The sequence below is a fragment of the Corylus avellana genome, chromosome ca4, assembly GCF_901000735.1.
Source record: "Corylus avellana chromosome ca4, CavTom2PMs-1.0".
NCBI lineage: Eukaryota > Viridiplantae > Streptophyta > Magnoliopsida > Fagales > Betulaceae > Corylus > Corylus avellana.
In genome coordinates, this window is record NC_081544.1 from 10,518,875 (window position 1) to 10,531,752 (window position 12,878).

The window sequence follows — 12,878 nt, forward strand, 5'->3', positions numbered from 1 at the left end:
TGATGGTGGGCTGGTTCTAGAGAACTAGGTCCTAGAGTTCGAATTTGTTTGATAAACTGTTTCCTTCTCTTTTTTATTTCTCTTCTCAAAATAAAAACATCATGCCATGTTCTTCAACCACCTCATATGACATGACACCGTATACACCACGGATCCTATACCTTTTGACAAGCAAAATGCCCCAACATAACATAACATCTCGGAGTTCAAATAAAATGCCAATGGATTGGTCCTTCTTAAAGTGCACAAAGATAAAGAATTCCGGTACACTCGGTTCTCTTTATTCCCCTCTAGGTCCACCTCATATTCATCGTCATAGTCTACATCATCCTCGTTCAGGTAATGCAGCTCTTTGTTGATGTTGGGTGTAGCCATCATTGTCATCTGCATCAGTTGGCCTCATAGCATGTATAACAGAAGCAAGGGTATGTTTCATTACACTCATTTCATAGAAATGTTTCAGATTTAAGTGAGCTTCCCCTTGTTAAAAGGGAATGGAGACTATTAACTTCAAGGATACATTACAGTAATATTCACACTTCCATTTGTTGCAAGTCCTTGAAAGCTGAGACATGTTGGACCCTCAACGATTTCAATGGAAGATGCTAAAGATTAAAGCCAATGGTTCCCTTCAGACAGTTTCTGATAACTTGACCCATGTAGACAGAATCCAATCCTATTTCTCCACCTTTCCAAAACATCTTAGATAACTTGAGAATTGGCCCGAGCTACCCCAAACCCGATTCGATTCGATTTGTGCACCTCTCAAATCGAATCTGAGTCCATATTCTTCAAAATCAAATAGGTCGGTTTGATGCCTTCATGGTCTCTGTTCAAAACCCCAGCTGTTCTTTATACAAACTTTATCCATTAAAGGAAAGATGGAATCTGATTCTCCACCATCGCCGCAAGTGACACAATTTTTCCAAGATCCTACAAAAACGATGCCACCCTCCAAAACCACTGCTTTTGCATACAGAAATTAAAGCAATGGCAGGCAGAAGAGAAAGGTGCAGTTGGTGTGGGTTGCAGCTACTGGTGCCGCCGGAGGCTCAAACCATTCAGTGTGCTGCATGCCAAGCCGTCACCCCAGTTCGACCAAATGACCCTTGGGTTCAAGTCCACGACTCAATTTACAATGCAGCAAATCGGTTTAAAAGCCTTGTGAACTCGGCGGTGGCCGCTGCTTCTCTCAACAGCTATCCGGCATCGAACACGCCAGTTAATGGTTACTACTATCCTCGGCCACCGGGACCAACGCTGCCATTGATTCCGCCTAACTCCCATGGGAGGAAGCGAGCACTTCTATGTGGAGTGAGCTATTATGGACGTGGGAACAAGCTCAAAGGAAGTGTGAATGATGTTAGGTGCATGAGATACTTTCTGGTGGAAAAGTTGGGTTTCCCCAATGATTCCATACTCATCCTAACTGGTATTTGTTAATTTGTCAACTCTTATTTTAAAATTTTAAGTAGATTATATTCTAATACTCATTCTCACATGTTTAGATTTTTCAATACACGTTGCAATCTTTCTAAATACTAAGAGCATGTTTGAAAGTACATTTTAGTCATTTTCAGTAAATAAAATGTCAAAGAAATATTTTTAATTTTTGATTTTTAAAATAGACAGACTTTTTGTTTGACACAACTTAAGTACTAAAAATGTATTTTTAGTAAAAAAAAAAAAAAAAAAAAAAAATTACATTTTTAAGCTCCTTAATGCAATCCCTAATAAGATTTAAGTAATTCATATGTTCCCTTCAAACATTCAATATTAGGAGCAATGTCCCAACCCCCAAATTATTTTTTGGTTTCCAATGTCCCCTTCGTAAAAAGCTTAGAAACAACTAGAAAAAAGACAAAAAATTGGGAAAAGTACACTTTATTCCCATAAAAGTTTTACCCAATTTACAATTTAGCTTTAAATGTTTAAAAATTAACAATGTATTCTAACAAAGAATAAAAAATTTGCAATTTAGCCACTCTATTAGTCATTTTCATCTAACTTGATAGAAAATGGCTCAAGTGCGTAGCAAGTGCGCTTTTTGGTCCACACTTCTCAAAATTGCCCCATATTTTTTTGGAAGAGTTCCAAAAATGCCCCCAATTAAAGGAAAAAAAAAAAAAAAAATTGGGGCCACCCCCTTTGGCCATTTGGGGGTGGCCAACTACACCCATTTGGCTACATTATGAGTCGTTCCGAACCCTTCACGGGTGGTCCAACCAAATGAGGGTGGCCTGGCCTGGCCCATGGCTGAATGAGGTGGCCAGCCACCGACAACTTTTTAAAAAATATATGTATAGGGACAATTATATCTTTTCTATAATTTATATAAGAGAAAATGGAAATTATTAATGGATGGGTCTCATTGAGAATTTTTGATATTTTGTTGGGATACATATTGCCAATTTTTAAACATTGATGGCAAAGTTACAAATCGGGTGAAATTTCAAAAGTGTACTTAAAAAAAAAAAAAAAAACACAAGTGTAAAAATTTCAATTAAATAAATATAAAATAAAGACAAAAGTTCATGAATACCTTTTATTTTTATTTTTGTAAGTAGGGGGTACATTGCAATTGTAATGTAGTCTAGAAATAACATTTCTACAATTGAAATTTTAATCCATTGACAAATTAACAAAAACTTTTGAACTTATTATTTAATTAATTTCGTTGATGCTAAATTTTGGAGGCAACATACAGAGGAGGAGACAGATTCATTTAGGATTCCGACGAAACATAACATCCGAATGGCCATGAGATGGCTAGTCCAGGGGGTTCAGTCAGGTGACTCGTTGGTCTTCCACTTCTCCGGCCATGGCTCAAGGCAGCGCGACCACAACATGGATGAGATTGACGGCTACGACGAAACACTGTGCCCTGTTGATTACGCGACGGAGGGGATGATAGTTGATGATGAAATTAATGCCACCATTGTTCGCCCACTACCCCATGGTGCCAAGCTTCATGCCATCGTGGATGCCTGCTACAGTGGAACCGTGCTTGATCTGCCATTTGTGTGCAGGATGAACAGGTGTGATGCTTTATGGTGACAAATTTTTTTTTTTTTTTTTTTTTGAGAAATTTTACTTACATAGTTCGATGTGTTACGGGTTTTGCAATATTGACTTAGAATTATCAAAATTATAAAGTGGGTATTCCAATTTTCAGCTCATTTTAATTATACACATTCGTTAAGATTTTTCGAGAAGGCCAAAATAATCAAAATTACTCGTGTTTCTAAATTTTTTTCTTTAAAAAAAAAAAAAATACTAAACATTGCTGACCCACGAGCTAACTGTGGATTTTGATTTCTTAGAATTTTTTTAATTAAGGGTGAATTTGTATTTTCATAAATTTTATAAGGGGTGGATTTTGATTTCTTAGAACTTTTTTAATTAAGGGTAAATTTGTATTTTCATAAATTTTATAAGGGTATAAGATACATTTTCCGATTTGATGTTGATTTAAAACAAAACCCTAATGGTAGAGACGAATTAAAAGTGGCTGAAAAATGAAATATTTAGGAATAACTTTACTTTAGAACCCTGAACTAGCACGCGATTTGACATATCCCCGAACTTTGAAACTTTTTTAATTTGGACCTCTGAACTTTCAATTGCAGTCAATTGAACCACTCCATTAGATTTTAAATGTTAAAAGTAAGACAATGACGTTTATACTCTTGACTTTTTTATAAAATTCTAAATTTACCCTTAATTTCAAATTAAAATATATATATATATATATATATATATATATATATATATATAAAATCACAATGATCACGTTGGGCCACTCAGACCATTTTTTTTATTTTTTTTTTAATAAAAGAAAATTAAAGGGTAATTTTGTCTTCTTAGAGGTTTTAACGGCAAAAATTGACAGAAGTGGTAAATTGGCTGCAATTGAAAGTTCAGAGGTCCAAATTAAGAGGTTTCAAAGTTTGAGGGTATATCAAATCGAGTCCTAGTTGAGAGGTATAAAGTGAAATTACCCCAAATATTTACATTGCAACTTTTGATAATTCGAGGTTAACATTGCAAAACGCATGACACATCACAGTGAGTAAATATTGAAGTTTCCTTTATTTTTATTTTTATTTTTTATTTTATTATTATTATTTTTCTTTTATGTGAACTTCCACTTAAACCAATTATATGATTAGGATTGTGATTTCAAAAAGTATGATTTAAAAATAACGATTTGAAAAAGTGATTTTTAAAAACGTAGTTTGGCGTTTAAAATCTCAATTTTGACTTTAAATCACAGTTTAACCATAAAATCATGCGTTTTTTTAAAAAGTAGATTCTAATCGCAAATTTTGAAATATGCAGTTTCAAAATATACATTTCTGCAATTTGATTTAAAATCACATTCTTAATCTGCAAAATCACAATACCAAACACACTCTAAAATTAGAAGTCCATCCTTGTGATGGAGTAGGGAAGGATACTACACATGGGAAGATCAAAGATGTATGTCAGGTGTTTATAAAGGAACAAGAGGTGGACTAGCAATCTCTTTCAGTGCCTGTGATGATCACCAGACGTCTGCGGACACAACGGTGAGTAATTACTACTTGAACATTATTTTTTGCATATATATATAATCTGAATGTCTAGAATCAGAAAGGAGCCTACGAATCAAGAGGGAAGTGTAGTTTTTAGGCCAGAAAATGCTCATATTCTGCATCGTTTTAATTGCTATATATTAGGGGATTGTGATTGCATTCCTCGTGAAAGGAATTTTTCAAAAATCGTTTGAATTGTATGGCCGGCAAGCATCTAGCTATACCAAACTTTTTGAAATTGCTCAACTTCTTGTGCTGTTACTTTCCCGTTAATGATTACCTTTTGTGTTCAATTCTTTAGTCATTTAGGCTTATCACACACGATACAGAAACTTGGGTGAAACAAAAGAGCACGCGGTGTGCGCGCCGCGTGCTGTGTATCATGGCTATTCATGCACGCCAATGTATTGTGTATCATCACTCCAAAGCTTCGTATTGGATGAAGCCAAAGCTTGAATGAAAAATATATTAAAATTAAATATTGAATTAATATATAATAGCTTTTATATGTTAAATCACGCAATTTGTTAACTACTAATTGTTTTTCTTAGTTAGTGTTTTTTTTTTTCTTAATTTTTTAACTTTGGTTATTTCTTATGAACTAAAAACTACTCTAAATTATAATTATCAAATAACAATTAGAAAACATTATAGTCTACACTAAAATAACTATAATTTCTTATAGTCTTGTAAACACATTTAATTACAGAAAAATAATTTACAAAATTAACTATAAATGAAATTAATTTTCAAACATAGAAATATAATTATAACAGTATCAATATTCAATAATCATAAACTAACCTCAAAAAGTGTAACCTGCGTTGTGGTTGTTAAAGTAATGATGATGCAGAAATAATAGTGGAAACAATATAGAAAATAACACAAATAACTTTACAGGTGGTTTGGCATTAGACACCTGCGTCCACCACTCGGAATACCCCTAAGGGCTATATTGTGCTCATTAACTTGATTTGTCTACAATACAAAGGTCCATATTTATATGGTAATGTTTAAATACAAGTATAGTAATCAAATCCCTTTGATTTGATTTGTAACGCCCCCAAAATTAGTCTTGGCTAACCTGGCAGGGTTACTAGCAATTATCCATGTTAAACCAACTTGTGGCTAAATGGAAAATCGCTCATCTAAGCATTTTCAGAGTTAATGCATAGGAAGGTGAAATAAATCTGAAAAAATATTAAATCATCAAATGGACAAGCATGTTCCTCGAAATTAAAGATATGGAGCAACTAGTAATAATTTAAAACAAACTTGATAACAGCATGAAGATTCTAAGCCAAGTCCGTAGTGGCAATTGTGCCACTTCTGGGTTCTAGTGTCAAACTTCCTAAAAGGATAATAACAGCATAAGTCTAACGACTTAGTAAGTAAACCTCACAATTAGATATGACATGAGCCCATTTAAGCAGAAATAGACGTGCTGTTTTAGTAACCATTTAAAAAGAGGTGTTGTCTCCGTTAATATACCATAAAAGGACTATTTGGTTAATAAAAAAGTGTACTCCCAGCGGCAATCGCCTAAATATTTTAATGCAAAAAAAAAACTAGTGCTTTATATGTCATAACTCTTATGTATGGTTTATCCAAAATATTACTCATTTTCAGTAGGGTAGGCACTGTCCCGAGGGACCTATAATACAATGCCGGTATCCCAGCCATTGTACACTACCATTCATAACACTAGTAGCACGATCGAGTCCGACCTCGGGTGGCCCACATCACTAATGATATACGTCCTGTAGTGATCGGCCATTAGGGAATGGCTGCGCCGGTCACAAAACCATTGGATCCAAAGCCCATATAACAACGCATGCATTTGACCATAAAATGAAGTCTATATAGTAAGCTCATGGCCATTATACCGCACGTACTTGTGTACCATGTCATACAATGCATCTTAACATCCAGTTAATAAAGCAGTTACCAAGTAGTTACAAAATGTAGATATGCTCATATCATACCCGTGGTCAGTCAATTGACATATCCCACGTTTTTGAGGAAAGAGTTCGTAAGTGTTTACTTACCTCATACGCTTGCTTGAATCCTCCGACATTGCTAAATCCTGCTATAACGAAATACAGCACATCGTTATGCGCAGTACTAGAGGATCTCTACGAGTATGGTACTAAGCCTTATCTAACAAAAAGGGTTGTTGGACTTTAAAATACACGAGAGTGAGGCTTAAGGGCAGATGCCTGGTTTCCTGGCCATACGTACGGGCTCGAGGACGTACGTCCGGTCAGTGAGTTAGGCAATTCGGCAAAAAGCTCCAAACTGTGTTTTAAGGTTTCTATAAAGTCTATAAGCTACTATAACTTCTTCTAAGCTACTAAATAAACACATGCATTATAAAGAAAAAACATCAACATGCAATACAAGGAATCAAAAAGCTTTTAAAACTATTTTGGAAACATTTCTTAATTTGTAAGGAAATGAGTAAAAGCTTGACATAACGTCTTTTGAAAATTCATAATATCAGGAAATGCAATAAAAACAATATTGAGAGTATAAAAACGGGCATGGGTTTACCTCGAGAGGTGGCAAGAACACCAAACTTTCTTCCTTCTCTCTCTTAAATTGAAAATTGACAAATCACTCACATAGAGGTTTCTCAGAGAGTTTGGGGCGTAAGAATGGATTCAAGGGGTGGTGGTGGTTGGTATTTATAGGCAGAAAAGCTGAGGGTGCTACCAACTATTCTGAAAAGTAGCAGACGTCCGATTCTATTGGGGCAGACGTCTGGTTCTATTGGAGCGTACGTTCGGTACTGTTTATTCAACGGTCCAAAGGGTGCATCGTATGTAAAGTCATTAACCAGTGGTCAACTCAAAAGTAGTGTACTTCCGGTGGTCCCTTGGCATACGTTCGGTAGTAGAGACAAGAGCGTATATGATGTACTACTAGGTGTACGTATAGTCAGAAATGGGTGGGCTTGGTTTTTGCCTCAAAACTTCCAGGAATCTTGGTTATGTGTATGGGCTTAGGTCTATTTGTTATTAAACCTTGTTCTATATGTAATCTTTTCATCGCTCTTTGTGGAAAACCTTTTAGTAAAGACGATTGTTTTATCAGGGTATTACATGATTACAATCCCAATATTTGATTACAATCGGCCCATAAATAGAGAATATTTGATATCAATGTAAGTATAGAATATATGGAAAATATATAATATTTTCTGTATATTCTAACATCTCCCTCCAACTCAAGGTGGAATATTTTTGGAACCTTGAATTTGAAATAAAAAACAATGATGACAGTAGTGGCGGAGGTCAGGAATGGGCTGTAGATGGTGGTGACTGACGAAGGTGACCAGCGACAGCGATAGGTGGCGGTTGGTGAGATTTAAAAGGGCTGACAACGGACCAAACGCCAAAAGGGGCCCACAACGGGCCAGGGCTAACAATGAGCCAAAACTTCAAAAAGGGCTGACGATGGGCCAAAATAAAAAAGGAGCCGACAACGGGCCACGGCTAACAATGAGCCAAACTTCAAAAGGGCCGACTATGGGCTGAAACACCGACAACGGGCAAAAAAAAAAAAGAACCCACTTGAGTGGTTATCAAGTTGGCGCACCGAACCTGGCTCATGCATGGCGTGCGTGATGTGCTTTTTCTTATTTTATTTATTTATTTTTTTTCATAGATTTGAATCTGGTATAGGCAGCTCTACTATAGGCCTAGCTTTGCTGATTTGGCTTCTAATCTGTTGTGGGCAAGTGCACTTGCGCAGGTAGTAATCTTGTGTTATGCGCGTAGGGTAAGAACTATGGACTCCAGGGCTTCAATCTAGTGTGGCATACTTGCAGGTGAAAGTGCAAGCTGGGATCCAGTGTGGCATGCAAGAAGTTGCATGAAAGAGCAGTAGAGGGCTTGGCATGTGTAGTGCACGTGCGGCAGATGCGGCTGCGCTGGGAGTGTAGGAATCACGCGCCAATGGCTGAGAGGCTAGTGAGGACCCGAACAGTAGTGTTCGTGGCAGATTTGGAGTCGCTGGAGGAAGAGCTGTCGAACAGAGGTCCGGCTGATGAGATTTGACGACGGTGGTAGCCTGTGGCGGAAGCGGCAATGGCAAAACGACAATGACTTTGGGCGGCGCGTGGAGGCGCGCTTCAAGGACGCTATGGCAGCGTTTTGGGCGAATATAAGACAAATAGCGGCAGATCTATGGAGTGGTTCGGCAACCATGCTGATCGGAAGAAGGCGAGGGCGCGTGGCAAAATGACAGTGACCTTTGGGCGGCCCGTGGAGGCGCGTGCGGCTGCCGATGGTAATGGGTCTTCCACAAATTAGTAGATCTGTACCTCGCAAGCTTGATTGAGATTTTTATTTTATTTTTATTTTTTTGCTGCGATGAAGGCACAGAAGAGACTGGCAACTTAGATGGAGAGCATGACGACGCTTGGACGATCAGAATAAAAAGATCACTAGAAGACGTCAATGACGTAAAAAGCCATAAGAAGTGGCTCTGATGCCATGTTAAATCACCAGTTAGCCCAAAAGTTTAAACGTATAGGAATAGGTAAATTTAATTTTTAACACTACCCTTCATGTGTGGGCTCAATTATCTTTTAATAGGTGAGACCCAACATGTGGAATATTTAATTTAAATAGAAGTGATTCGACGGAGTCAAGGTTTGATTCTAGGACCTTTGACTTTGATACCATGTTGAAATAATGATATTGATGTGAAAATAATAGCGAAAGCAATATAGAAAATAACACAAATAACTTTACGGGTGGTTCGGTGTTAGATACCTGCGTCCACCACTCGGAATATATAATTGTGGTTTTGCATCTATTCTATGTTCAAAATTTTGTTGCAATGATGAATAGTTTGAATGGTTTTGTCTTCTATGAGTTGTTGTTATGTGTATAGGGGCCATAGCGCCACATGAATATAAATTAGGGAATTTAGATATAAACTCCTTAGGTCAACGCGCTTTCATTAAAAACAATATAGGTATTTTTTTTTTCGAAAATTTAGTTCCTAGGTCAATCGAAACTACAAGAGAAACTCCCTACCGTCAAAAATATTTAACACCCGTTAGGGCCACTCAAAACTCCTCGTTTTACCTGATTAAAATATTAATTTTGTATTAAATTAATTTTAAAAGTTAAATCTAAAAAAAATAAAATAAAATAAAATAAAATAAAATTTGAAGGGTGACCGTAAGCCACCCTAGGGGTGGTTTGCCCACCCCTAGGGTGGCTTGCGGCCACCCCCAGGTGGTTTGGGGTAGCCCGCAAGCCACCTCATGAATGGAGGGGTGGCTTGCGGGCCACCCTAAACCCCCAAGGGGGTGGCCGCGAGCCACCCCAAACCCCCAATGGGGTGCCGCGAGCCACCCCATGGATGGTTAGGGGTTGCCGCGAGCCACCCCAAACCACCCAAGGGGTGGCCACAAGGTTTGGGGTGGCCTGCAGGCTACCCTAAGCCACACCTGGGGTGGCTTATAGCCACCCTTTAATTTCTTTTTTTAGATTTAACTTTTAAAATTAATTTAATAAATAATTAATATTTTAATCAGGTAAAACAGGGAGTTTTGAGTGGCCCTAATGGGTGTTAAAAATTTTCGACGGTAGAGAGTTTCTTGTAGTTTCGATTGACACAGTGACTAAATTTCCGAAAAAAAATACCTAGGGAGTTTTGAATGAAAGCGCGTTGAGCTAAGGAGTTTATATCTAAATTCCCTATAAATTATGTAGCCCATGTAAAAAAAAAAAATCATACAAATGGAGGTAAGCCTTGGCCTATGCCGGCCCCCCATTAGTTTTGTCTACGACGGAAAGCCTATGCATGTTTATTAATTGTAATAAGATTAGAGTTTGTGTAATTGTATATACATCTTGCTGGGAATTGCATATACCTTCAATATTTCTCCCAGTAGTTTCAACAAATTAATTGTGAAACAGTCCTAGGTATTACTATAAATCAGACTTAGGTGATGTATCATTCAAAACCCTAAGAGAATTGGCAATTCAAGGTCACATTATGATTGAGAAACTTGCTCAATTTACTAACATCAGCTACTGCATGCCTGTTTTTAGTGGGTTTTAATCTCTAGGTATTTCTGCATTGAATGGTATGTTGTGTGACTGCTCTATATCTCATAGTGATTTTCCGTGATCGGTGAGCGTTTTTAACTCTGTATCCCTTGCCTCAATTTCTTTCAAGTGGTGAGTGTATTTTTTATTTTTTATTTTTTCCTTTGGGAGTGGTTATATCACATAATTTCAAGTAGTGAGTTGTGATCCTAGTGTTATTTTGATCGGTTTTTGTTCGTGTATTCTTTTTCAGCAATAATTTACAGCTTTTATTATTATTGAACGGTATGATTCACTGACATATTGAAAGCAAACATACAACCTATCGAAAGATATACACTTTTATTCCTAAAATCACTTTTGTTTGGTATCCAACTTCTATGTGCAGGCTTTTACAGGTAAAGACTCAACAGGTGCCTTGACTTATAGCTTCATCCAAGCAGTGCAAAATGAACCTGGATTAACATATGGTCGCTTGTTGAATAGCATGCGCCATGCAATTCGTGAGGCCAAAACTGGAATACGTCTAAATGGCCCAATTGCATCTCTTGTTAATAGATTATTATGCATGGAGTTATCACAGGTACTCTTTACTTACCATATGTATAAGGGCTTCGAAGAGTTTTTATTCTATATGTATATTGATGACAAGGGATAAATCCATGCTAAGCTCTTTTCTTTCGAGGTAAAACATATATATATATATATATATATATATATATATAAAACGTTTTTAACTGAAAATATTTTTCAAAAAAATCTTTTCAGTATTTTTCAAAAAAATCTTTAGCTCTTACCCAGAAAAAGTTTTCCTAAAAATATTTCACTATTTGGTTTGCATTGTAAGCATTTTTCAAATTTCATGAGGACTGCGTCGGTGGGGGTGGCGCCAATAAGGCCAGGTTGGTGCTTACATAGCCACCCTTTTTATATTTAGATTCCTAAATATAATGGCATTACACTATCCTTTTGTTGTTATTTTAGTTTATACACTAATTAATTCTTAACCGAATGCTAGCCTGGAATTAGTACAGTACTGCCCAAATTTCTTAGTAAGAGTAATGCTAGAAATTACATTTTTATCTTACAATTATTTTATAGTACTGTTGACGTTGTAATCCCAACCTTTGGATTATTTATTTATTTTAAAAAAATAAAAATAAAAATAAATTCAAGGGTTAGTTGAAATTACTAGATAAACGTTGTGATATAGTTGTGAAATAAAAATGTAATTTCTAAAATTACTATTTTAGTAAACAACTAATTAAAGCCCTCTAAAAGCCAATGTGGTTATTAGGAAATAATATCGTTGTCAGAAAAATACCAATAAAATATGTTTATTTTTCTTCGGTCCTTGTACAAATAGTTCAACGTTGTTCCTTTTAAGTTGTGTATTCCTTCCGCCCTATACAAATAGTTCCCCCTTTTTTTTTTTGGATGTTCTATAATAATTGTCTAGACTCAAGAGTCAAAACATCTGTTGTTTACTTTGCTAGAAAAGAATTTTGTTTTTGTATTAGTTAGAAGTGATACAATATAGTTTTCTAAGGACAAAATTGAATAATTAGTGAAACAAATAGAAAAAGACATTTAATACTATTTTTTTTTCTATAATTTATAGTTTTAGTAAGTGAATGGAGTATTAAAAAAAGATAAAATTAGACTATATCTGAGAATTTTGATTTGAAGATCTAATTTCAGAATAGATTTCCCACAAATAAGTTTGTACGTACAAAATAATTTTCTCCTCTCTCTCTCTCTCTCTCTCATGGTTCAAAAAGTGATATTATATTTACTTCTTGATTTGCAGGAGCCTCAGTTGTCATCATCAGAGAAGTTTGACATTTATAACAAACAATTTGTACTTTAATATTTTGTAATAATGTCCGCAAACTCATAGTCAAAACGTACGTATTATCCATAGCTTTTTTTTAGACTGATCGGCTATCTTTGTCGTTGGCATTGGCCTCAAAGAAGGTAGTCTCTTGTGACCGTAGCAGGTTTGATTAATAAAAAAAGAAAACAATAGTATAGAAGGGTGTAAAAAATTTATTTTGTAGTAATCTTATTATTTGAATGATAATAAAAAATGATTGATATGATGCAAAAAGTATAAGGCCCTTCTTTATTTTTTTAATTTTTTTTAAAGTATAAAAGCTTTACTTATACTTCGTTTCTGCTTTATGATTTTATTTTTTTATTTTTTTAATTAGGAACTGTACCTATGTCT

The 12,878-nt window shown here is 35.8% G+C and overlaps 1 protein-coding gene across 1 annotated transcript; it reads left to right on the forward strand.

Annotated features, from left to right (window-relative positions):
- Positions 1 to 72: 72 nt before the first annotated feature.
- On the forward strand, positions 73 to 12,613 carry LOC132179943 (metacaspase-1-like). The gene is made up of 5 exons (XM_059592764.1): positions 73 to 1,432; positions 2,708 to 3,038; positions 4,451 to 4,571; positions 11,037 to 11,231; positions 12,459 to 12,613. The coding sequence occupies exons 1-5, from the start codon at positions 991 to 993 to the stop codon at positions 12,516 to 12,518; spliced, it is 1,149 nt and encodes a 382-aa protein (XP_059448747.1). The 5' UTR covers positions 73 to 990; the 3' UTR covers positions 12,519 to 12,613.
- The last annotated feature ends 265 nt before the right edge of the window (positions 12,614 to 12,878 follow it).